Source organism: Stegastes partitus, unplaced genomic scaffold (assembly GCF_000690725.1).
Source record: "Stegastes partitus isolate 25-593 unplaced genomic scaffold, Stegastes_partitus-1.0.2 Scaffold822, whole genome shotgun sequence".
NCBI lineage: Eukaryota > Metazoa > Chordata > Actinopteri > Pomacentridae > Stegastes > Stegastes partitus.
Genome location: NW_007578553.1, coordinates 126,990 through 153,477, shown reverse-complemented (window position 1 = coordinate 153,477; position 26,488 = coordinate 126,990). Strand labels below are relative to the sequence as shown.

General features: G+C 42.8%; 1 protein-coding gene across 1 annotated transcript in view; it reads right to left on the bottom strand.

Annotated features, from left to right (window-relative positions):
* The window catches only part of dchs1b (dachsous cadherin-related 1b), an 87,883-nt gene that overhangs the window by 55,854 nt on the left and 5,541 nt on the right, over positions 1–26,488 (bottom strand). Inside the window, exons 2-4 of the mRNA XM_008292636.1 lie at positions 16,786–17,631; positions 16,478–16,675; positions 14,752–15,525 (exon numbers count right to left, since the gene is read on the bottom strand). Coding sequence (XP_008290858.1) covers positions 14,752–15,525; positions 16,478–16,675; positions 16,786–17,613 — 1,800 coding nt within the window. The 5' untranslated portion in view covers positions 17,614–17,631. The remainder of the gene's footprint in view (positions 1–14,751; positions 15,526–16,477; positions 16,676–16,785; positions 17,632–26,488) is intronic.

The following is a 26,488-nucleotide window of genomic DNA, read 5'->3' as shown; positions in this document are numbered from 1 at the left end:
AGAAGTTTATAGTTTTTCTGGCCTAAAGCATCCAGTTGTGTAACCCACTTACAAGGAACTAAGGGAGCTATAAAAGAAGGCACGTGTTTGTGCAAGTTCAGGGGTACGAAGAAGAAGTGCAAACTAATCTGGAGCGATTACGTTTATCTTTATGTGAGCTACGTGTGACCCGACCAGCTTCAATTCAAACTGTTAAGTTTTCTAAGCAATTTTTCATTCTGTAATTTCTCCCATTTTGATAAACTTGTAAGTCTGTGAAGTGAAGTGAAGTCTAATTTAGATTTTACATTTCCTTCATGTTACTTAAGCACTTCTATTTTTTTCTTTTCCCATTTTGGGTTCATTGAGGCCCAAATTTCCATCACTGCTTATCACAAGATACAGACGCCAACCCAACTCCCCATAATTCCTGCTATCTCCCCCTGTTTCCCCCTCCTCCTCCTCCTCCTCCTCCTCCTCTTTGCTCCTTCTTCCCTGTGGTCCTGAGAGTCCTGTTACCATGGTTACCACTGAACGATGGCTCCAGCCCTTTTGAAAACCATCACGCTTCCCCCCACCACACACATGCACGCATGCACATGCTATCTGTATGAAGTAATGGCAATCATCCTTCATGTGGCTGAGTGTTCATATGAAGACTGTCTGCCTGCTCCTCTCTATGCCCAGTTACAAAAACATGACCCCACTCTCCCCCTTGACAGCAATGAAAAATACCTTTGGGTGGAAGATTCCTCCCTACACACACACACAAACACACACAGACAATCTGTACTCATTCTCATCTGCTTGCTCTAATTTGCAAAGACAGACAGAGTCCCCTCTTTGCAGCTATTATCATCTAATCAATAGCATCTAGTGTAGCCTTGTGGCATTTTGTGATACTGTTCTCAGTCTGCACTTTGTGGAAGATAATGTCTCGTAAACAATGGAGAGAATGACAGGCTGCTTGGAAGTGAACAAGAATAAGGAGGAAATATTTGCCTTCTTTTACTCCATCTCTGTAAAATGCCCTGCTAAACAACCTTAATGGCTCTCCACAGTCAATTCTCCGCTGCACTGTTCTACTTTTTTTTTTTTTTTCTTTTATAAATATGTGCTTAGACGCGCGTGCGAGCAAGGTATGCAGGAGAGAAATAGCCCGTTTCAAGGGCGTCCTCAGACAGATAGAGGTGAAGTCACGCACACAAACACTCCGGCACTTACACACACAAGTAATAGTGATGAATTGGCTCAGCCCCACCTCCCCTGTCCTCCTTCTACGTCTCTCATTGTCATGGTAACCGTCAGCGCCTTCGCCGCATCCTGCATTCATGCTTTCGCACCAGCCATCCTTTTCATCAGTCCTTCTTGCACCCTCGCTTGCTGTCTAAAATCTGCTGAGTTGTGGTCTTTCCAGAAGCCCATTTCTTTGCTATGAGTCTTCCATATATTCAGCCCCTTCAGCTCTTCATTATGAAATATTAAGGTGTTCACACAATGGCGTTAAATCTCTTGCGTGTAAAACAGCTCCACGGTGGGTTTTGAGTATTAGTATGCATATTTGGACTAACTAGGTCTGTGTGATAGAAGAAACCCTTCAGGAAACCTTTACAAGCAGCCTTCCTTGTTCGATCAGTGTTTAGTAGGAATGAGCTGTAGGCGCAGTATGACTGGTTAGTCTTGTTACTCCCTAATTTGAAAATCACATTGCAAATCATGCAGTCGAAGACCCCTTAGGGACACAATGTGGGTGCACTTCAATGTATAGTACTTTCACCTCTGTGCAAATTAAACAGTATTTGGATTTTTAAAAATAATGTGGTGCACAGACGAGAAAAACTAAAAAGTGTCAGGATTTTTTTCTTTCATAGCAACATTCAATTAGCATTCAGCTTTAGAATGTGTCTCGTACAAAAGTTTTCTGTTCTCTAATCTAGTGATGTTTCCTCCCACGTGGGTCATCTTATCTTTGCATGCCATTAATATCATTATGTTGAGTGCAGAGGTACAAAACAGCCTCGATTTTGATCTGTCGAGATCAGAGTCTTGCAGTTTATTACCGGCATTGCACACTTCATTACGGTGTAAAGTTTACACTGCGTTACATGTTATTCACAGAATAAGCAGTATCATCTGTTCTGCACTTCCTGTGATCTTAGCTCTCTCCATCTGCAAGACTTGAAAGAACCTTTCTTCAGATAAGAAACAAAGGCTTGAGAGGAGAAAATATCCTTCGATGGATTCACATTAGCCCTCGTATCCGGTATTAGAGCAGCAGATCTGGCACTCTGAGATCCTTGCAATCAAGCAGCTCCTCTATAATCGTCCCCTGGAGCAGGGCACAAAATACTCTATACAGCCTGCCAGCGGTGTGGGTGTTTACTAGTACGCACGCGTCTGTGTGTCGGTGGGGAGGCACGCGTGCATGGGTATACATAAATGTGTGTGTGTCTGCGAGGAGAAAGTGTGTTTGTGTGTGTTTGCGTGTCTGAACACCACTTGACAGCGTCAGAAATCACTTCCAGCTTTCTAAATTGATATTCCCCTACAGAGAGCGGGTTGTTGGCCAAGAAACCAATGTCTGCACCTACCAGAGAGACAGAGAGAGAGACTGCATCACCAACAGAGTGGCGTCCCTCCCAATCCAGTCTGCAGAGATATGGTTTGGTGCAAACACATGCAGTTTTAAATGTGTTGTCTTGTGCGTGGATTGAATCTTCTGCAAACATTTAAAAAAATAAAAAAAATTAAATGATGCTTTCAAATGCTCAAGATTATGTTAAAGAAGATACTAGATGATCACTATTTTTCTACATCCGGCTCATCTCGACCTTTCATGAGTCGGAACCAAAACCATTTTTCTTCCTTTCTGGTTGAAAATGAATGACTGGGATCATAGATTTAATAAAAAAAAATCTATCCCCTTTTCATCTTCCAACCAACCAACTGCTCCCACTTGCCACAACAGTCCCGCTCTGCTGATCCGTGATGTGAAAACATTAAGCTGTGGTGAGCGACAGCAGCTAGGACACCAGATGTTGACATTTAACGATGGCCGGTGCAGCTCCCCGCTACTCTTCCTGTTGTCAATTCCTTTGATCCCTTTCATAGGAGCAGAGCAACAAATTCAAACAATGACAGCTTGTGTAGTTTTCTTTATATCAGAAATATATATCTCCGTCGCTGGTGTGAGCAGAGCGCTCTTCTGTTTACGTACACCTCCTCTACCTTTTTTTTTTCACTCGTGCACTCATCCATTCCACGCATGTTATTTCAAAACCGAGAGATTTATTCCAAGTGGTATAAAGAACTTCCTAAACTGCACAGTGCGCACCAGGGTGTGTTAGGCCACAGTGAATCTGATCCAAAACCACAGAACTGAATTTGGGCCACATGCAACAGAAAAGTTGGTTCTCCTAAATTGACATTAAATCTGACACATCCTTACACTCAAAGTTAAATCACTTACAGCAGCAAGAGCGAACACAAGCCAAATCAGAGGACTCACCTAACCTCAGCCAACACCTATCACTCAGGCCAAACGTCTGTAAATGTACTCAGTGCGAGGTTAAAACATCACATAGCGACTACTGTTTCATGTCAGAAAGATTCATCTCGGGGTCCTTACACAACTCCAACACAAACACCTTATGCGCGATCTGACATAGACGTCGTAAGAGCTGTAGGTTTTGTATGAATTGCAGGAAGGCAGAGTGACAGAAGAGATGAAGAATACTTTTCCCTGTTACAGTATGGTAAAGGATAGACCACCCTGAAACAGCTCAAATATGGCTTCAAGCTAAATATTTAATTACACCTTGTAGAAGATGTTTACATTCAGGCTTTTATAGCAATAATCACAACCATTATTGATGAATGGGAGACTGAGGTGTATGAATTTATAGGTGTATTATGAGTGCTGAAGCTTTTAAAATAATACGGCGAGTGTTGATTCATTCATCATCATCAACATCAAGGCTATATGTGGTGAAATTATTGATATAAGCATACATTTAGAGGATATACGAAACGCCAATGCACAGTGATAGCTTTCAAAAAGTCCAATCCACACTGCGCTCTGTTAATTTAAAAGGGGAAAAAAAACCCACGAGCTTTATTCCACAACTCAAGGCTGCTTTTTAAATTAGTTTTGTACTCGTCCTTCATTGATGGGTTCACTGAGTCCAGAGGGCTGCAGCACACTGGAACTTCAAGACCGAGCCTAAAGATGGGGGCTTCTTCTGAAAAATTTAATATTTAAACTCTATAAATCACAATCCCCTTGTGTTTATTGATTTTCTGTTCCAGCCTTTTGACTCCTTTTCTGATCAGGTCTCCATTAGTTGTCATCACGCCTTCGTTCACTCCCGTCGCTTCGCCCTCGCAGTCGAAGATTTGCGCAGTTCATGGAGACAAATCGCAGCAGTTGCCCATGCAAACAGTGAAGTTATTTCCACTCCTGTAGTCCTTCCAACCTTGTCTGACAGACCGCAGCCAGCGACCACAAACACACATGCATGCGCTCGTGTACGGAGGCCCACAGTGGAAATAAGTCTGCTACTTACTGTGGTTTCTATCCTTAAACCCCGTGCTCTATGGTTTCATCCTGTGCTTCAGCTCCTCTCTCCACATGCTTTTATTTAAATTTAAACATCCATATCTGCTATTATCTCATTACAAATATGCATATACACTTTAAATGTATAGTGAAGAGCTCAACTTTAGTACTTGCACAGCTCAGTGACACCACACAGAAAAAAAAAAACAAAAAAGGGAGGAAAAGGCAGTAGTGGAGGTTGGTGTGGGCAGGTGAGAAGTAGTAAAAGATCTCTTGTAAAAGATTCCACTATAGGGGAGTGGAAACTTTCTTTCACTCTTTCTGATGTTTCTCTAACCTTTAATAGACATCTCATGGTGAGAACTATCCTTATAAAAGCTCAAGTCCAAAGAAAAGACAATATGAGGTGCTCGCATGACAGAAATGCATCTGGGAGATGTAAAGAAAGTGAGAGACGTGATGTGGACCATATTGCATATAAAATACCTTCAACCGGTCGGTATCGTTGCTGTGATCTCATACGGACAAAAGCGAAATCAGTTGTTTAATATTGTGTCTTTTGGCACCATTAACGCGACCCCAGATCTGGAATACTAATGTTCCCCTCTTTGCTTCCCTCAGCATCTCTCCGCGTTTGAGTTCCTGAGGTGCGAAGGAAGTAGAAGAGGACGAGCGAGATGATTAAATGAGTGATTCATTTGAGAAAACAAACATCTGTAGCTGCACTGTCTTTGACCCCCAAAGAGGAAAATAAATAGTGTGGAGTGAGCTGGGACGCAGACACAACACCAGAGGAGCAGAGTCAGCCAGATAACAGCTCCGAGGCTGCTGCTGCTGCTGCTGCTGCTACAATACTCACCCACGCACAAACAACAACTAAAAGTCATGCCAGAGGAGTGCCAAAGCAACAACAACAAAAAAAGACAATATGAATTACACAGCTTGGATCATTCATATCTTTCACCACACTCAAACATAAACTCAGCCCCTCAGAGTGGAAAATCTTAGTCACACCCAACTGTGACTTCAAATCTAAAATCTATTCCTCTGTAAAGCCGAAATGACAGAAAGTGATACACTGGGAAACAAGCGCTCACACCGGCCTTCACCCCTAACTTATTGACCACCTGCTGTCCCAAACTGCCCAACTCCTCCCAAAGCAAATACAACGTAGAGAAACACAGGAAGCATGTTAATTTACACCAACTTAACTCAGCGTGTCATGAAATTAGATTAGTGCGACCTAATGAACTGCGGACAGCCTCGGGATCACCTGCCGCCTGCGTGCGTGTGTGTGACTGCGATTTTTACACTTTCAAGCGTAGGAGAGTGTTGAAGCAACAAGAGATGAGACAGCGACAAAATGGATGCTCAGACAGGATGGCGGAGAGGACGTCTGGACGGCAGATACGTTTGAGAAGAAGCACAAAGCAAAAGCAGCCCAGGAGAGCTGGAATACAGAGATAGGTGGGGGGAAAAAAGCGATAGATAAAGTGTGTGTGCATGTGAGTGTACGGTTTTGTCTGTGTTCTGTATGGAGGATCCTGTGCCTGCAGCTGTTTGATATCTGTCTATTCCACAGAATAGAAGAGCTGTCTCAACTGTTTTCCTCCTAAAGCTGAGGATGTCCAACTTGTGAGTTTGTGACTGGTGACAGAAACTCTCAAACTTTGCATTTTAGAATTGTTTCCATTGCGGAGACAATAATTCTGTAAATATACATGAACTCTGGGCTCAGAAGTACAAATACCCAACAATGTGATCTGAAAACTAATCAACAAGCCAAAAACTCCCACAAACCTTCCACAATTTCGATAATGGATTAATCATTTAAGTCATTTGTCAAGCCAAAATGTCAAACATTTGATGGTTCCAAGATTTGCTGCTTCACTTCAACTCGCAGGGAAAAAACACAAAAAAAATTGCAGCTGTCATCTTTAGCTGCTTGATGAATAATAAAAATAACTGTCAGTTTCAACCCAATTATTCCTTAAGAAGGAAGAGTGGAGTGATGCATGAGTGCACTTAGATAATATACACATGGTTGTTAGTTTTAAAAAAGTCAACTATGCGTAAATTGTATTGAGGGCCCATTTTATCATATTTTTACTTCACTTTATTTGATTTTGTTTTCCTCATGACTGTTTTTATAACCTCTTGGGTGTCACTGCTCGAGGGAAAGAGAATAAAATGCATGTTTTAGGGGTTATTGCTCTGGTGTCGTGCTGAGCAACAACAACAAGCAGCACAGCACAAAGAAAGCAATATTTTCCGTACTTGATGGAGCAGCGATGAGGGTAAAAGCCCATGAGACCATGAGGTAGAAAACTAAAGTTTAAAAAAAAAAGAAAAGAAAGAAAGAATGGAAAGTGAGATACTCACTACCAGATGAAATGAAGAAATGGAAGAGAAAGCAGCTCGACTGGAGAGAGAAAGGAGTGAAAGAAGAAAAGCCCTCACTGCCATATGGTACAGAGTATTGGGCTTAATGAGGCGTGAGGCCATCCCCTCCACAGCGGCATCAGCCAGTCAGATCACACATGAATGAACACTCTGATAGGTTAAAAACCCAGCATATGCCAACGACTTGTGATACGGGACCAAACTACTGCTTTTGGGAAAAAAAACAAAAAAGAGAAGAATTCCAACAAACAGATGAAAAATGTTCTAGCAAGTTGAACATTTTGAAGCTGATTATCAATGAAAACACTCTAAAAGAAAGAGATTGGCAACTACGCTCTGCTGCCAACTGGTGCCTCTACAAAAAAAAAAAATAAAAATGTCATGTATGTTACATAGCTTCAGTCTTGGTAGATTTTGCAACACCTGTGATTACAGCAGGGCAAATGTGTTTTATGAGTTTGGCTCCAACTGATCCTGAGAACTGGATTCCGGATTTAAACATGGCCCCCTACTCAAATCAATGAAGAGTTCTCGCTTGGCTAACTCGCAGGGCAGCTGGATTCTTGCAAGATTTCCCAAACCGCGAGATCATGCGAGAATCAATCTTTCCAGGCTTTAAGCTCAGCGCTTGTGGCCGATCCACAGTTTGTCAGACCAATCAGCATCCTCGTTGAGGAACGAGTGGCAGCTGTGGGCATGTTGTAGCCGTGTTAGCTGGTGATAGATGGTGATGAACGGATTGTACTTCCAGTCACTCGCCAAGTAGTGAAAGTGTTGGTTCTTTCCTAGTTTCCAAAGAGGACTTCTCAAATGGTTCCATCTACCAAACCATCTGCCACGTCAGGCAAAAATGTTTTCTAGCTTGTGGGTTTGCTTCTGCATTGTGGGACACTGCACATGCGCATTTGTAGGAGTTAAACTGGGACGGAGCCCACCAGGGTTGAGCGCCGCCTCCTGACATCTAAATCACGCCCTTTCGGAGCTCCATCAGTATCACAGTATTGCCAACTTGTATACAGCTCTTAAAACCTGCTTTCAGATTCTGCCCCATCCTGAAGAAAATAAATGTAGAACATTGGCTGCTTTTTGTTGCCTTTGGTAAACAGTTCAGAATCAGAATCAGCTTTAATGGCCAAGTACGTACACAACATACAAGGAATTTGGTTTTGGCTGTTGGTGTCGCCCTAGGAATGAGCAGCAAGAATAGAAATAGGAAAATAAAGTTTAAAAAAAAAACTATAGAAAGAAAAGAATAAAAAGAAATAACACAAAATAAAATAAGACAACAAATATATATAACAATTTACACATCTGAGCAGAAAAAGTAGTTGCAACCTTTATACCATAGAACTGATGCTATCTCTGACTTTAGAGATAGGCTGTGTGCAGTTATTACAGGTAACAGGTAGTGAACTTAACCTACAAGTTACTGTTGATGTTTAAGTTCGGCCTGATGTGTCTATTCTTCGGTATGGCAACAACATCAGTGTTCCTCAAACTAAACCTAATTTAAATGCAATAAACCATGTGCATTTAGATATAGGGATATTTTGAGGATGTTGCCCTCTAGGACTCTACAGAGGTGAACTTTTTTCCAATCAAAGTTGTTAAAAAGGTCACTTCAAGGTATACAAATAGAATAAGATAAAAATGAAGAATGCTTATCATCACAATGTTTAAAAAAACAACATTGAGAAATTCAACACCTCAGAACTCAATGTGAAGCCCACAGCTTTAAATGAAAATACTGCCCGCTGAGGAAACAGTTCCTATGGAAACTGCAGTAAAGTCTGCAGACTTCAAGGGCTCCCCCCATCACAAATCCCAATTTAACCCCATCGCATTAGCGGTTCCCCTGTTGGCCCCGCCCGTACGTTCCCAGCCCATAGACTCTCCTTTGGGATGGTATCATGTAAATAAAACTCACTTTTCTGGGATCTGCAGAGGTTTTATAAAATCCTCCATGGATTAAAAATTCATCATAGAAAAAGTGAGAATCAAACTTGTGAAGGTGACCTCTGAACAGCTTTAAAGATGTCTTTTGATGGGAAAAATGCTTTTTGGGACTCTTTTGCTGAATGTCTGCAGACAATTTCAAGGCAATCCATCCAATATGTGCATATTTTAGACACAGATATATTTAACAGACCAACACTGCCATCAATGCAGCTATGCTAGAGGCAGTGTTCATAAGTAAATGTAAAGAATTAACCCTAAAATTTCTTTTAAAAACAACAACAACAAAAAAAACACATTACCATCATAATATTAACAAATAAAGCCCATCTCATTATGTATAAAGTTTATGGGCACAAGCGCAAAACCATAATGGATTATCTTTGTGGCACCTAAGCCCCCAGTAGCCAACAGGTGATGAATTCACAGCGAGTGTTGATAGATGTTATGAGAATAGTTCACATAGCAGACACACCATCCTGATCCCTCGTCACACACATCCTGTCAGCGTCACCAGCAGCTGAAAGACGTATGAGTTGGTGAGAGAGAGAAGGAGAAAGAGACCGAAATACTGTAGCACAGAGTAAGCATGTCAGAACAGAGGACAGCTGTTAACAGCATGAAACGATTCGCCAAATTTTCAATCTCGCTGGTGTCGGTGCGTGAACCCACCCATTGGTTTTCACCTGTTGCACGCAGCTAAGGCATGCGGTGACAGTGACTGCAGCAGCCTTTGGCCTTTCCTCCCTTGGCTATTGATTCAAGCAAATTAAACACTCTGACAGATTAATTAAAACGCGCAAAACAAAGTTTCAACAGAAGAGGGCCGTGCAAAAAAAGCACAGCTGCCACTGCACAAGAACAAGCGGGAGGAAAGGCATCAAGCGGACAATAAATTTCATCTTCCTCCAACTTTTTCAAGCTTAATAAAAGCTAGAGTGCGTGTGTTGTGAGTCTGGGCTGGAGAGGAGCATGTGAGATCCAAGCGGAAGCTGTGGTTTGTTCTGGCTCTGGTTTCCACGGGGGCCAGGTTCAGCACGACACCAGCAGAAGACTGGTTCGGTGTTACAGGAAGCTTAAGCTGAATACCTTCCTGCTCTCAGTGCGTCACCATATGTCTCTGGCTCTATTGCTATTGGTTTAACAAATGCGATTAGTCTCAGTGTGCACGAGTGTGTATGTTTTAAATGTGATTAGTATTTCCTTATAGAGGCCGTATAGACTTTAGCCACGGGGTCCCCGATTTTGGACTTCAAACTAAAAGGGCTGATTGCTCTGACAGACAGACGTGCTGTGTTTGTCTAAGTGGTTTTGTAGGAGGTTCAGAAGGACCAAGTCCACCTGTCAAAAGAAAACCTGGCTCCTTCCTATACGCTCTTTCTCTATTTCAGTCACCTTCACACCATGCTCACATGTTCTTACGTGACTTTCCTACCAGCAAAGCTTGCTCAGCAGGTGAGACAATCTGTCAGTCAAGAGATGTGGTGCAGAGCAAGATACCAGCACATGTGACCAGGGAGACTGAAATGAAATCACCACTATCAGGTAAAAATATCTCCATCACCAGCAGTTTCTTGCATAACAGATTATCCCCTAAAAATATATGGTCTCCTAATGGGGAGCTTTGATTTATGCAGCAGATTGCTGCATTGACTGAGCACATCTATGCTCTCCAGATGATTAGCCATTTTTGTTTCTGATGTGTTTTTCTTAAACCACTCTTACAGGTCAGAGTGTCTTTATTTGAGAGTTATATCATAGTTTACAACACATTCATGATCATGTGGGGATAAACCTCTTTATTAGCACCACCCTCACCACAAGCTATTTAATCTTAAGCCACAGCAAGGATGTAGAGGGTTTTTGTGACAAACGTTGTCAGATCCAGCAGCTGGGAAGGTCCCAAGAGGGTCTCAGTCCCAGAACCTGCATGCAGCAGGCTTTCAGGCGTATCTGAATGACAGGTACACAGAGAGGGTAGGTAAAGAGACAGACAGGGCGGCAGTAGGCCTACAACGCTGGAACGAAGGGTCTTCTTTGATGGGGTCCAAGTGTAGTCCTATATTTTCTGCGATAACTTACCACGGATGTGCTGTCCCAAGGAAGAAGTGTTCACTGTCTGCACTTTCTTGACCCGAGGCTGGCCTAATCTTGTTGACTCGGTGGAGCCGTGAATGTTAGATGTCACTGGTGAGCTTTCCAACTATTATATCTGCTTCCAACTGAGCCGCCCCACTGTGACTATAGTTTAAAAAACATCTTCCCCGATGCTTAGAACCGGCAGGGGGGTCAACTTAAGCCCGGCGGGCCGCCAGCCTTGCAATACAGTGATGGAAGCTCTGACACTTAGCAAAATTATTAGTATGTTTCTCGTTCTGTCCAGCGTTTTGTACTGTGGGACATAAAGAAATATGCATCTTCTATGTGCAGCTTCCAGGTTGCACACACGTCTCAACTTGTTTGCTTACCTTTTTTATGCTTTAATCTGAAAATTACTTTCTTTTAAAGCACCAAAACTACAGTCTACTAGGAGACACTGCAGTACTGTTGCACCGTTCTACTGCAGTGTCAATAAGCTATTCCCCATCTCTTTGTACGTCTCCCAGAAGTGCACATCTGTGTGTCTGTCTAGATGATTGAGTGTTGTTTAACAGGCTTGACCAGGAAACCACATGCTGAACATCACAGGGGAGATGCATCACCTGCTGAAAGTGAGGTCTTGGCTTCAATAATGTACACAAGTACACACACAGATGTATGACATACAGACATGCACGTGTACAGATACGCACGCAACTATCTCACTCAACTAATGGCCCCTTTTGTGAGGGTCCTTTTTTATAGCGTATTGATTTAGACTTTTATCTCATTTGGACTGCTTTATTCGTTAATCAAAGTTTTGTCCGGCTTGCAACTTCTAGCTTTACCAGAGCATGCATGTCACTGCTGGTGAGATTAGCATGGCCTTTCCAGAATCCAGGTTATGCTGGAAGTCACCGTGTCATTGGATTTGACAGAGACTCTGCAAAGCACAACCCACACAGAAAGGAAAAAAATGCTTAGACTCTGAAAAGCACAGATTATCACCAAGAAAAGGAGCAGGAGATCTGAAAGTAACCCTATTAACTCACTAGCGGTGTCAGTGATTCAGACACAATGATGGGATCAGATCATTTCCGTGACCTTAAGAGCTTTTAAGCAATGAAGTGGCACCGCTCTAAATACGTGCGTCACTTTTAACCACCAGTCATGATTCATGCCTTTCTCATGACCTTTACCTTCTCAGGTTATGAACCTGATTCGGATGGATGTGCATGCCACACATGCACACACACCCACATTCGTACACACAGGCACTATAACCTCTCATGCCTGGGAAATACTTTAAGGAAGCGGGGGAAGAGGAAAGCAGGGAAACTAAGAAATAAATAACCCCTTTGTGTCGTGGCTACATAAACAGTACAGCACATTACAGATTACCACAGTGGCCAAACTGATAAGACGCTTCCTACACACTGCATGTGTAAGTGTGTGTGTGTGTGTGTGTCTGTGTGTGTGTGTAAGTGAAGAGTGAGGAAAAGCAAGAGACTTATTGAGTAAGATATAGAGAAAGAGAAACAGAAATGAAGCACGGAAGAAAAACAGACTTCAGAAAATGACTGAAAAAAGAGAGAGAAATGAAAAAGAGAAAACCTGGAAAATAGAGACTAGTTCCATTAAAGTGCATATATGTCCTCTATACAGGTCTTCTGATAACATATTTCCTTGTTTAGATATTAAACATTGGCTGATTTCCCCCTATTTTAACGAGTGTCCAAAATCTAACCCGAGCCAGCCGGGCCAGTGTAATAATTCCAAAATCCAAACAGCGATTGCTATCTATTGTAAATATTGGTACAATTCTGAGAACATTGTGCCGTCGTCTCGACTCTGTCAGGAACGTGACAAAATCTCACAACCGGATAGTCGGTGCCAAATAACATCACTCAAAAATGTAAACTGAGTCCTACTGGAACAAATGACCCAATTCCTAAATTTGTCATTAACTGACAGAGTAAAACACCAAACGCTCCACAATCTCCATAGTTGTTTGGCAGTCAAATTGAGGACACAGAACAAATATGGAACATGATCCATTAAGCCATGATGTCAGGTCTAACATCATTTATGTGTGTGTGTCCTATCTTAGCAGCCACATATTCCGTTGACGAAGAAAAAGAAAAAGTTTACACCAACTACCATTATAGTGCAAATCACAACCTTTGTGGGGAGAGTCTCGCCTGGAGAATCTTGGCTCGGTCGGAGCAGGCCTTGAGGAACGTGCCGGAATGAGCAAATCAAGCCTTATTCACTCACTCTGGCATACTGGAAAACCACCCGTGATGTCTGGCATGGGATTACTCCTGCACCTAGTGCCAGAATAACTGCCGGCTAGGATTAGAAAAACGAGTAACAGTTGATTACAACTGTAGCAACAACTGGAATGGAGGTCCAGAGGGTTCATTTGGTTGGTTGAGGGATGTAATAATTCAACAGAGCAGGCTAACTGGGAGCAAATTACAGGGTTCAGACAGACAATACCACATACAGTATCTGATTATAAACACACTGAAGGTTTGCCTCGTGTCTTTTCTCAATCCTTCCACGGGCTAAATCCCTTTTCTTTTTCGATCTTATTTCATTTGCATCTCATCACTACTCCTCATTGCCTTCCTTCACTTCCCTCGACTTGTGTCTTCCCTAAGGAGCACTCCCATATGCCAGTTTGCACAGAATACCAAGCAGCCACCCTTTCCAAATACATGCTTAGTGAGCCTGGAAGAATGTGAAATTCAACTATTTATCTGCTTCCAGTTTGGCTGGTATAATCAGGGGTCCGGAGTCTTTTACTGGGGCTGCACTGCAATTCTTAGTTCTAGCAGCAGGATTTCAGAGAAAATAAATACTGAGAGAGAGAAATGCTTCTTCTTCTTCGCTTTTCTCTGCATCACGTCAGAGGCGGTAAACCCAACCTGTAAAAACAGTTGGCTAAACGGTGCATGATGCCAAGTTAAGACCTTGCTGGAAGACAAACAGTCAGTCATCCTTTTTCATTTCTCAGGAGAGGTCCTTCTTCTATAGAAGAGCTGCTGGAATCAAGATAAAAGTAAGATACCCGAGCTGCAGCAAGACAGTGCGCCGGTACCGAGGGCTCACCCTATGCTGCTGGCTTGGTTACCATGGCAACCCTATGAGGTGAGGGAGAGGACATACCAGAACGGAGTAAATCTCCTCAGTAGCTTCAGGAATTCAGGTGAAGTTTGACTCCCTGCTTTCTCCCTCTGTTTCTTTTTTTCTCCTCTCTCTCTCTCTTACCTTTAGAAATCTTTTCCCTCTAAATGAACACGTTGAATGGCTGCACAACTCTCGTAGCACAGTTTATGAATCACATCACAGTGTGTCAGTGCTTCCAAATGCACCATCCTTTTCTAAAATACAACTTTAAGACTGCTTTTCATTTCAGACATGACTTTGATTTCCAGACCGCTTTATATTGATGTATAAATCAGGCTTTTGCCAGGGGAGTAATCAGAGAGGGCTTAAGGGGAGGGTGTGAGTGAAGAGAGAGAGTGAATAAAGAGAAGAGAGGACAAGGGAGACAGTGAATACTTGGTTTTGGCTGCATAAGTAGGACAGTAGTGTTGTGGCCAACGCGCAGCAAGATTGAGCACCATGAGAATTAACAATGGCAGTTTCCTTACAAAGTAAAGATGGATAGAGTGAAAACAGAGAAAAAGAGAAAGATATAAGAAGACTAAGTGGGGAAAGGGGCAGTAAGCTGGAGAAACAACTTTCTTTGTTAGAGTTTCTCTTACCTCTAAGAAGCAGGTCCCAGCAGGGGTGTTCTCTTTGATGGAGGCATTGTAGAAGTTGCTGGAGAACACAGGTGTGTTATCATTAACATCCTGCAGCACAATGTCCACCTTCGCTGTGGACGACAAAGGCGGACGGCCACCATCTGTCGCAATGACAGTCACACTCGGTGCCGGCTCTGATTCAAAATCCAGAGCGGTCGCAGTAGTAATGATCCCTGTAACTGGGTCGATTGAAAACCAATCAGAGTGAGAGTTTTTGCCTTTTAGTAGGCTGTATCGCACGTCCCCATTGGGGCCCTGGTCCTTGTCCCTGGCAGTAACTTGTAGAACAAAGGATCCAGGATAGACAACCTCAGGAATTGTTTGTCTGTAGGCCTGCTGGTCAAACAGAGGCGGGTTGTCATTGACATCAGTCACCTGGATAGTAAAAGAGGACTCTGCCCTGAGGGGTGGTGTGCCAGAGTCGGTGGCCATCACTCGGAGGTCGTACGAATCCCGCTCCTCTCTGTCCAAGACCTGGTCAACATATATCAGGTAAATGATGCTGTCCTTGGTTGTGAGAGCAAACTTCCCGTCCCCTCCTTCGAGGGACACATTAACATTGGCGTACTCTCCATAGTCCGGGTCAGTGACAGATATCCGAGCAACGTACTGGCCTGGTTGGGCTCCTTCTGAGATTCTTGGAGAGCCATCCTCACTGAGGAAGATGATGGTCATGGTGGGCTGGTTGTCATTGTAGTCACGTACATGGATAGTCACAAATGCGTTGGTCACCTGGAAAACAAGAACAGTTTAAGATCCATGTTACCCAACGCTCTAATTAATTTGTGTCACACAACTGAATAGCGCTACTACTTTTGCAGAGATATGTTCATAAACCAAAGTGAGAGACAAATTAAAATAGGAAAATGAAAGGATCCAAAAATCTCTGAAACATTCTCTCAAAACTACGAATGTGAGCCTGACAGTGGCACAAAAGGAAATCTCACTAAAGTCATTAGGACCCATTGTCTGGGAACCATGAAATTAAATCAAGCCAGTGAGCAATCCATCAAATGTATTGATGTTTTTGTTCACAGTAAGTAAAAATGTGAATCTTTGAGTGCCACTAGAGAAGAAAATATCAGGACATCACCAAAGTCATTAAGATTGATCCTCCAGCTATCATGATTACCAAAGGTTGGCATGGCAAATCATCCGTTAGTAGTCAAGACATTTGACTTAAAGCCAAAAGTGTGAACCTCAGGGTGGTCACTGGACTGACAAAGTGCATCTAAATTTGCTTTCAATCTAACTGATGGTTTTAGACATCTCAAAGATGGACCGAAAGACAGTCAATGATACATACATCACTACCACGGCTAAAATCATGTATACTATTTGCATGTAATACAACATCCAAGTATAAAAGAAACAGCTAATACCTAATGTGTCTTTAAACACTGTTGAGCAAATCAGAACCAGACAACAGGATAAAACTTGTTATAAAAACAGAAATGCATTTTTATTTTGTGTTTGTGCAACTGCATATCCACGTGCAGGCATGTGGGTTAAACTGACCCATAAGTTCACTACAAGTATTCAACAACATACCAGTGTGGCCACATTTAGCACCAAAGGTCAAATTACCATAAAAAACTATATACTACCATATGCTACCAATCATTATTAAATGCATTGTGCATTGTGCTTAATGCACTTTAATGAAAAGCCATAATGGAATTACCTCAGGGTGGCTGGCGTTGTCCCTGGCCTGGACTACCAGTTCATGGACCCTCTTCAGCTCATAGTCCAGGGGTCTATTGAGAGTGATGACCCCTGACTTTAAATCAATGACAAAGTAGCGGTCAGGGTCACTCTGACGACGGTTGATTTCATAAAGCACCAGACCATTATCGCCTTCATCCTCATCTGTCGCAAAGACCTGCAAAGACGAGACAAGTCAAATACTGAATTACCTTGGTGAATCTGGGGGAATGAACTATGATTTTAGTTACAAGTTACTACCAAAACAATGACAAAACTTGAGCTAACCTGCAGGATGCTACTTCCTTGTGGGAGACTTTCAGAGATAATGGCGTGATATCTGCTCTGATTGAAGGCTGGTGCATGATCATTGATGTCCGTCACTGTCACTTCCAGGGTCATAGATCCCATTCTTCTAGGTGAACCCCCATCAAACGCTTCTATGACCAGAGTGTAGGTTGAGCGTTTCTCCCTGTCCAGCAGTCCACTGACCACCAGGTCTAGATACAGCACCTTGTTCGCAGCTCTCTTAGTCTCAAGTCTGAACGTCTGGCCCACATTGCCCTCCCGAATAGCATAGCCTTGGGTGGTGAGCTGGTCCTTGTCCGCATCAGTTGCAGGCTCCAGGGAAAACTTTGTCCCCACTGCTGTGTGCTCAGGGATCTTGAGAACAGCTTTCTTTTTGGGGAACGCAGGTGCATGGTCATTAATATCATTGACAGTGATTGACACCTCAATAGTGACACCCGTCATTGTCACGGCAATGAAGCTGTAGTGGTCCCTCTCCTCACGGTCCAGACGGCGTGCGGTGGTAATAATGCCCGTGGTCTCGTCAATGTTGAGGTCGCTGCCAACACCTGTGCCTTCATGGTCCGAGATGAAGTAAAGACTTGCAGTTTCACCAGGCGGTAACCCGGCGCTAATGTCACCAACAATGGTCCCTGCCGGCTGCTCCTCATCTAGCTGGAGCTCCAGTGCACCGAGAACAGATGTTGACTGAACTAGGACAAGGATCATGCAGAAATAAAAGAGTGGCTTCTGTTGCCAGAGACTTGAGCACACGCAGGGTCCACTGACCCAAGCCCTCCGTCTTGACCCTTTACTTGTTATCGGCATGGCTGGGTTCTGCTACGCCTGGAAGAATAAAAAAAGAGAGAGAGAGAAAGAAAAATATCAGCCAGCGAAAAGACTCCCTCGAAGTACAGATGTATTTTATGATATGTGAATTGAGCAATTGAACAGCTTTTTTCATTCTCTGTTTGAAAACATCTTGAAAATTCACTTAGCTCTCTTCGCACAAAATGAAAACAAAACGTTTTTTCAAAGTGAAGTGTGTATCTTAAATCCTTGCATGACAATGTGCTAACACTTTTACAGTCCAGAACTTATATTAAAGACACTGCCTGATGAATTTCAGCTTTTTATCCCATAAAATTGAATATATCTAACATTTTGGAAAGGACTCTTCAGCTGGATCAGGAAGCTATGAAAAAAGCATGAAAATTGAAGTCTAAGTCGGTCCAGGATCCACACTGGCTTGAACCACGCTGAGAACAGACTCATAAACTATATTTATCTCAAGGATAACAATTTTTATTCACTGGGTGAGAACATCTTAAAGTGTCCAGAGCATCACACACTGTAATCACAAGGGAAAGCACATTAAAGACACTGGAATGAGTATTAAGATCTTTTGTAAGATTCTTTTATATCCAACACAGATCCCAAATGCCTACACACGCACACATGCGCAAACACATGGAATGCATGGGAAAGTAAGCCTATATCTGCTTCACAAGAGCCTTTATAGGGAAAAGCAGTCATTTAAGACTGTAAGCTTAGTAAGCCTTTATGTTCCCCAAACTCTAAATCATGCACATATCCATAAAGATAATATCCTCCTCATGCTAATGCTAAATCAATCTTATCAGTCATATTCTGGATCTAATCGTGAACAGATCCTGTAACTTTCCACAAAGTCCTCCATCAGAGTCGACACTTCTTGCCAAAAAGTGTTTATTATGGTTTGCCTGGTGTGCTAGAAGGTTGGATGTGCCTCATTATATGGCACATTGACTGCAAGAAAGTTAATCACAATAGTTTAAAAGGCTATCTAAAACTCACCTGACACTGTCTGAGTTACCCTGCAGTAAAGCCACCATCTGGAACTTCCAGCAAGTTAAAACAAACACCAATAATTATTTGCAAATGGCAATTGACCCGGCTTTGACACACATACTTTAGCACACGACCATAAAATTCTGAAAATACACTCAACTGTTCGGCCGAGTTTAACTGAACTCTCACGAGATAGATGCACATTTTACCTCTTGATGAGGTTGACAAATATTTAGATTACTTTCAAAATGAGACCAATTGTTTATGCATGTTCCTCTAGTATTTATGGGGGAAGATTTATCGAGCGAATAACTCTTCAAAACATCCTGCAATGAGGACAGCCATCCAGTCCCGACGTCAGTCATTCATCACACTTTGAGACCAGAGAGTCTTCTGCATTGATCTGAACATTAATACCTAAACTCTCTGGAATGTGAGTGAGTCCTGCCTCTCTTAGCTAATGTTCGGTGCAAATTATCAAACCTTTTAATGTGTAAAACAGGCAAACGGCCAGTAGCAGACAGGAGGCAAGTTGTCAGTGGCGGGTGTTGGCCCTTGCTGGCCAGCCATATTCACCCAGACAATCACTCCCACAGTGCATGTATAATCTGGACAGTTAACTTTAGGAATGTCTTCCACCTCTAGAGGGAAAGCCAGCCTGCTGCCGGCTGCAGTATTTGCACATACGTTCAACTGAAGCATTCATACTCATGCATACAAAAAGACCATACACTGACCTTCTTGCAAGTCAATGGAAAGACTGACTGTTATTCCATAGAACTGGATGAAAACCAGCTTCATTCAAATAGATAATAGTTCATCTACGTGAGGCAGTAGAAGTATAATCACTGCATTAGTCATCTGAGTTGTATATAATTCAGATTTACCATATTTGTAGTTTCTTTTCAATTTTTTCAATTGAATGAATACCTCTGCCGTTAATTTGAGATAGACCAGGCTCCTTTAAGGCTTCTTTCAGTATACACAGCACACAAAGAAAACTATACAAACATTAGTTTTTTATCTAATGAATCCTCCTGCTATCGTCCGCCTCGCCAGTCTCTCTGCTGACCCTGACCTCCTGCAGTAGTTTATGAGGCCTCCGAGGAGGAGAGATTAATAAAGGCTATAGCTCCACAGGGAAAGCGAGAGGGACACTGATACTGGCCTCTCTGAAACGGTCACTGACCCCTACATCTGGTCCAGACGGCTGCTCTGGACAGTTGCTGCACTCCTACACAAAGAGGGAGAGCGGAGCTAAGACCGAGCACATGTCTGCACACATACACACACCCTTCTACTGCTGTGTTTGCCGTGTTGTCCAAGTCGGTGTTTGTGTCTGTTGGACTGTCTGTCTCAAGCAAAGAGTGGGTGGAAAAAAGAGAAGAGATAGAAGTTGAAAGCAGAGGTCTGAGAGAGACAATTAGGGGTGTGATGATGAAAAGAAGCCTTTCTGCAGCTGAGAGGGGAAACTCAGAGTCAGAGCTCGGGCCTTTGGAGACACACTCTGATGAAATTAAGCCACAGCACTATAATGCAGCCATTGAGAACAAAAAAAAGAACAAAGCAGAGAAAATGGAAAGAGTGGATTTGGGACACAATAGAAAAAGTTATATTCTGAGGAGTGATTGCACTTGGGTCTGTCTCTTTGTGTTAGCCCTGCGAAGGACTGGCAACCTGTCCAGGGTGTACCCCACCTCTCGTCTAATGTCAGCTGGGAAAGGCTCCAGCCCCCCGCGACCGTCTCCAGGATTTGGTGTAGCTGATGGATGAATGGATGGATTACAGTTTGCTTTGGCTCGAAAGCCTTATTGTCTTCAGGGACCGCTGAACAGCGTAGGCAAAACTTTTGGAGTGAAAAATAAAGTCAGAAAGGGTGTATTCCAAAGTCTTTTTTTTATGTCCCCTCTCCCTCATTGCTTCAGCCGAGTGTCAGTGAAAGGTTATATTGATGAACAGATCGCATGGCTGCAATCTGTCACTGTCAATGAGCAGTCGGTCCATGACATCACCCTTTCCTTTGACATGTGCTGTAATACACTTGTGTTTACCCTGGAAAATACAAGCTGATGAGGTATAAAGAGGGCAAGGGCTAAAATACAGCTCATGCTGAAAGTATACCGGCTTTAACACAATGCAGTGAAGGATATCCACCTGATTCACTCCCTCTAGTGGCCCTTCACAGCAGTCTGCTAATTGTGATAAATTACGACTCCAGTGGCTTTAGGTGTTTTAAAAGTGTTTCTCACTTCATCTAGAATTAAAAAATACACAAGACACAACAAGTTTCAACCTGTTTGCGTGGTTGCATGGATTTTCATGACGCGTGCGTGCAAACAGTGACATCATCTCTGTGCGACCACATTGACGGACAGGGCAGACCCGGAGGGCTCCATGCAGTCTCAGCCACATTATATCTGGCATTGCACCCCCATAATCTGTCTCTGCTGTGTGCAAGCCTCAAAGCCTCAAATACATGGGCCTCCACTCTTAAGTGCTATTACCAAATAATAGAAAACCATAGTGTTTTCTATATGTGGCCATTTCAAGCAGTACAGCATGTGTACGAGGATGTTTATGCTATCGGATCTCAGTTCGCTTTTCCTCGCGCGGTGCCATCTCCCTATCCCTCGCACGTTTACTCCTCCTCCTTCCCTCTGTCCATTCTCCTCTAATGGATTTAGCAGATCTGGTTGGGCACGCCATCCCTATCCGCAGCCAAGCTAAACAGGACCCAAAGTCACGGAGTTCCGAGCAAAAAAATGGCCACCACCTCTATCGCTGCCATGTTCCTTGTGCTTTGATGGAACAACACAAAGTTGCATTCAGCTCGTTCCTCGGTGGTTGAGAGGTCTGGCATTGCCTGGAGATACTTGGCAGACGCTCATTCGGTCCTGCAACGGCTTCTGTGTCACCCAGAACAAACATTGGCCAGACCTTGTGATTGACAGTAAGTCAGACGGGGGAAAAGAAAGAATAAAGGGAAAAGTTTCTCATGTCCAAAGTTGATTTATGTTGGAATTTTCACGTCTTGCAACAGCTTCCTTGCGATCCATGTCATGCAACATGCTGTGTGTCGGCATTGAGATATGAGATTGTTGTAGTTTTAGTGCCATTTAAAAGTGAAGGAGCAAAAAAAACAGTTTCTCAGCAAGTGTACAATTACAGTTAAATGGCTAAGAATGAAAGGGTAGGTCAGGTTGTGGTTAAAGAGGCTGCAGCAGTCTGCGGCGGTAAAAGAGCTTTGTTAGAGCAGGGAGGAAGGGAGGGCTGAGACTGGTGGGGGGGCAGAGGACAGATTAATGCTTTGCATCTCAGTTTTCATGTCGTTTGGGTTGTGTGTGTGTGTGTTTAGGGGGACGACAACTATGACCCCTGTCTCCCCTTGAGTTGCCTTTCCCTAGATGTCTGGATATAGACGTCCCCACTTCTAACCCCAGCTGTCACCAGCACTGTGAGCATGTGTGTGCGTGTGTGTGTGTGCGTGTGTGTCGTCTGTGTGTATATTTGAGTCCCCATCTATGTACATATACATGGGTTTCCTCAGTTCCTCTTTCACTTTTTCTCCATTTAAACAATCTGCACTAAAGGCAGATATCGGTTTCAATTTATTTCCACAACTTCCTCAATTAAAACAAAATCAACCCCCCAAAACTGATGATTCCAAAGTATTACAGCCTCTCAGACAGCCAGACGACTACTGTCTGGACAGTTACGCACACACTGAAATATATATGCATGGGCTGCACCAAAGCACAATCAATATTAATACTACTACTCATAGCGAGAATTCATGACTGAGTCTATAACTGGGCTGCTTCACCCCAAGGGAAGCACATGGCCGTAAAAGCTCTCACAACCTGTGAAATGCAACCTCTCTGGTTTGTGGAGACCGGTAGAGTCTAAATAGGAGTGTATGAATTAATTATGACGAAGTGAGAACTGGTTACTTGGCAGTTCTTTCCTGCAGCTGTAGATATGGCATCATGTGATAGCTAATCCTTCCAGTAAATGAGAAGGTAAATAAGATGTTGCGAAAACAGATCAGATGCTCATCTTGTCCAGTTAATCAAGCATCACGTCTTACTTTGTCAAATCTGATCATTATTAGCATTATCTAACGTCTGTCCTTAAATGTACTTGCTACCAAAATGCCACTACGTAATTCAAAACGACACCAGTGATTCTTAACTCTGGTCCCAAGGAGCCGATTGTCACGTTTTTCCGATTTTACATCATCTCTGTGAAAGCTTTTGTTTTTAATTCTGTCCATGAAATGTTGCTCTGGAGTTTGATTTTATTACTTATTTCCTTCATAAATGTCCATGTCAGTGACATCAGTGAGACTGCGGGTGGAAGATCACGAGTCTAGTCAGTTCACAGTGGGACACTCTGTGCCAGAAGCCCACTGCGACTGAATGTTTGAGGCTCAAGTCCAAACTGTGTTTTCATATGTCACTATCTGTTTTGCGGACTACAATACAGCAGATGACACCATTGTAATCCTATTGATTGCGTGTGAGCGACTCTTGTTCCAATCCAAAAGGTACTTGGAGAGTGAGATATGTTTTCATGGTTTGGCTCTACATTCTCATTTGGATGGGAAATCAGGCGATGAAAATGAGGTTGAAGTGCTGACTTCTTGTTTAAATTTTGTTTCATTCTCAGCCACAAAAGATCAGCCTTGGTTTTGGATTATGTGTTTTCAGTTTCGGGTTAGTGTTACTTATAGGATAATGTTCAATAAGATCATTGTATGTTGCATTCCCTTCTTCGCATGCAATAAAACCACAAGCAAATTCTTCTTGCATGTCTCAATTCATCAGAGTACTGAGCTATATGAACAACATTTGACTAATTTTGTATGACAAGTAATTAGTGGCTGAAGTTATTAAATCAGTTCACTTTGCTGCTACAAAATAGCCATGTGACGCTGTCATGTTTGCATCTCTCCACTAAAACTCTTACTTGATTCCATGGGGATATTAGCTAGGGAGAAAAAAAAACGACTGCAGAAGATTTTGAAACTCTGCAGCAGCAGTGTGACAACTCAAAGCTGGCATGATGACTCAGATTTGTTTATTTACTCTCACAGAGGCTGTCAAGCAGGAATACAGATACACACAGTTACAAACTGCATCGGGTCCCCTGCGACAAAACGTCCTAGATTTTACTGGTCGACAGGCCAGAAGGAAAAAGAGAATGATACAGTAGAGAAAGAAGGAGCAGGGGAAGAATTGCAACTAGAGATGTAGGGGAAAAGTTTGTTTCTGAATAAGGTTTCTTTAAAAAAAAAAAAATACTGCCACTGTGACAGTTAAACTTTGTCTGACTGAATGCACGAATGCAGACTCACGCACAGACATAAATAATGAACCCTCTGGACCATCCATGAGGCAATGGAGCAAGTGAAAACACAGCCGGAGGTGCTTCACTAGCCTCTTAACCTTCAAGGCCATACTGCCAAGTGAATGTGCAGTGAGTTTTGCACTTGTGTGTCTGTATGGCCTTTTGCTTTTGAGAGGAAAAAAAATGGATTGAGGCTGAGACAAACTGATATAATAGCAAAGGCAAAAGGTAAAAACGTTAAAAACGAAACAAAAGAAAAAGGATGGCGTGGCGAGACGTCCATGAAGGTGAAGCAGCAGCTGCCATCTACCATCACTCAACGCCCCTCCCCATCAGAGCATGTTTAATATCCCACAAGGGCAAGCTGTCGACTTGAACCATATCCATGACTCTGTCAAACATTATTACATCACCGCCGAAACGGAGATAAATACCCTTATAGTGGATCAACGGTTTGTCTGTTCGTGATCTTCATTTTGAGTTCTGTCTGCAAGGAGAACACCGATTGTGTCCTCTGCTGTGAAAAGAAAAACATTGACTGGAAACAATTAAACATCAGGAAATATTCTTAGTGGTGAATGTGGAAGACATTAAAGTGTACAAACAACTACTTAATGAGTCCATTGGTTCCATATTGTTGTAAAACACATGGCACCATTATCTTAGTGTTTTGGTATTAGGAATTATAAAGCAGTGATCATGTTTTCATGTGTTCATGTGTGATGCTCTTTGTATTTGGAGGTAAATGTGATCTAAATCGAATGCAATGTAATTTAACCCACCAATCATCCTAGAGATGATGATGCTGCACATAAACTTCCAATTTCTACCTAATTACTTGCTAGATTTTTGTGCATGAGTGTGCATTACTGATGCTCACACATGCTTGTAAGAATGGTGCATTGACTTACTTTCTTTCCCTGGAGGCTTATCTTAACCCTACATGCCTAACCCCTATCTGAAAACAATCATAGTTCTAAACCTAAACCTCTAACATGAACATTTCACCTTGCAAGGATTGGATTTTGGTTCCAAAAGGGGAGGTGAGTCTCCATATGTGGCACTACGAACAGACTGTCGTCCCCACATGTGAGGAATACATTAAAACACATGCAAACAGTGTTATATCAGAGAATTTAGAGCATTAGTAAATGAACTAAAAGAGGAAAAGTTCAAAGAGATAACACTCAGGTGGTGGCCAACATAGGATCAGAGGGAGGGAAACCTTAGATCCATCTTGTGACTTAAAACACACACAGACAACCACACACTTTAATCTCTTTCTGCATTCCATCCAACGAAATAATCAGCGTCACGGCCCGACAGCAAACCAGGCACAAAGTCGTATCAGGTCGTGTTATTGTTCCAGAAAACACATAAATATTAATAAAAGTGATAAGATGTTTTGTTGAAGACTTTGCCAACTAACAGCGCAACTTTTAGGGAGGTGAAAAGAGGTCAGTATCTTCCATTGACAAATGCCGCAGGCTTCATTTCGCTGGCAGAGATGGTGATTTTAGTTCTTCTCTGGCTGAGAGATCTGGAAAACCATCAGAATCTGCAATTACTCAGCAAGCTCAGAACATGGGACAGTGACTTGGCTTATTAGTTATTAAATTCCCCTTCAACTCTTGGGTTAGTGTCGCGCCGACAGCTGTTCTCGAAGAAAATGCCTTTGTATCGTGTTACTCCGTTATATTTCTTGTGGTAAGTGTGGGAATTAAGTCTGACTGTCTTTGTTTTAAATTGCTCCACACAGTTGTTTAGACAGAATGACAAAATGAAACTATAACAAAAAGACAGGCGTGTGCTCGACGTGTTTGAAGCTTCAAGTTAAAAATTTATTTCCTAACTGATTAATAGTGCTTCAGAAAAAAAATCACCAACAAACAACAGAGAATAAGATTTTTGATTCTCCTAAAGGTCACTGCTTTCCAACTCTAAGTTAAGAACCCAAAAACTTTCTTTCCAAGCTCACTTTTTTCTTCCCTCTTTTTGTTCCACACCACCCACACACACATATGCAGCCTCCGAATCCCTTAACTTGCATTACACGTTGCTCTACCTGAGCTGCGGTGCCCTACACAGCTCTCAACTCAGCCCAAGTGTTTGAAGTTACCAGAAGCTCAGATCATCTCACTTACTTCATTAAAAACACATGAGATGCTGCACAGACAGGCTTCTCCCTCTGCTCGGCTCGCTCGCCTCAGAGCTGAGACCACCTCTCATCCATCAAGCGCCCAGATGGGCAGCGGTTACTACGTTTCATTCATCTCCGTTCAGAGCTATTCCCACATTTATCTCCTCATGCGCGTAATGAAATTAATACATCACTTCATTCGGATTCGTGTGAGCGTAAACGGCGCACATGCCTGTGCTCAACGTCCCCACGCTGGGGTAGAATCGATAACAAGGTCCAAGCAGAAATCTCTCTGCTGGTGTCTGGAAGAGCAGACGAGTATACAGCGCTGAGGCAGCTAATCGGGTTGATCGATTAATGGATAGACTGAAAATTATTCAGCAA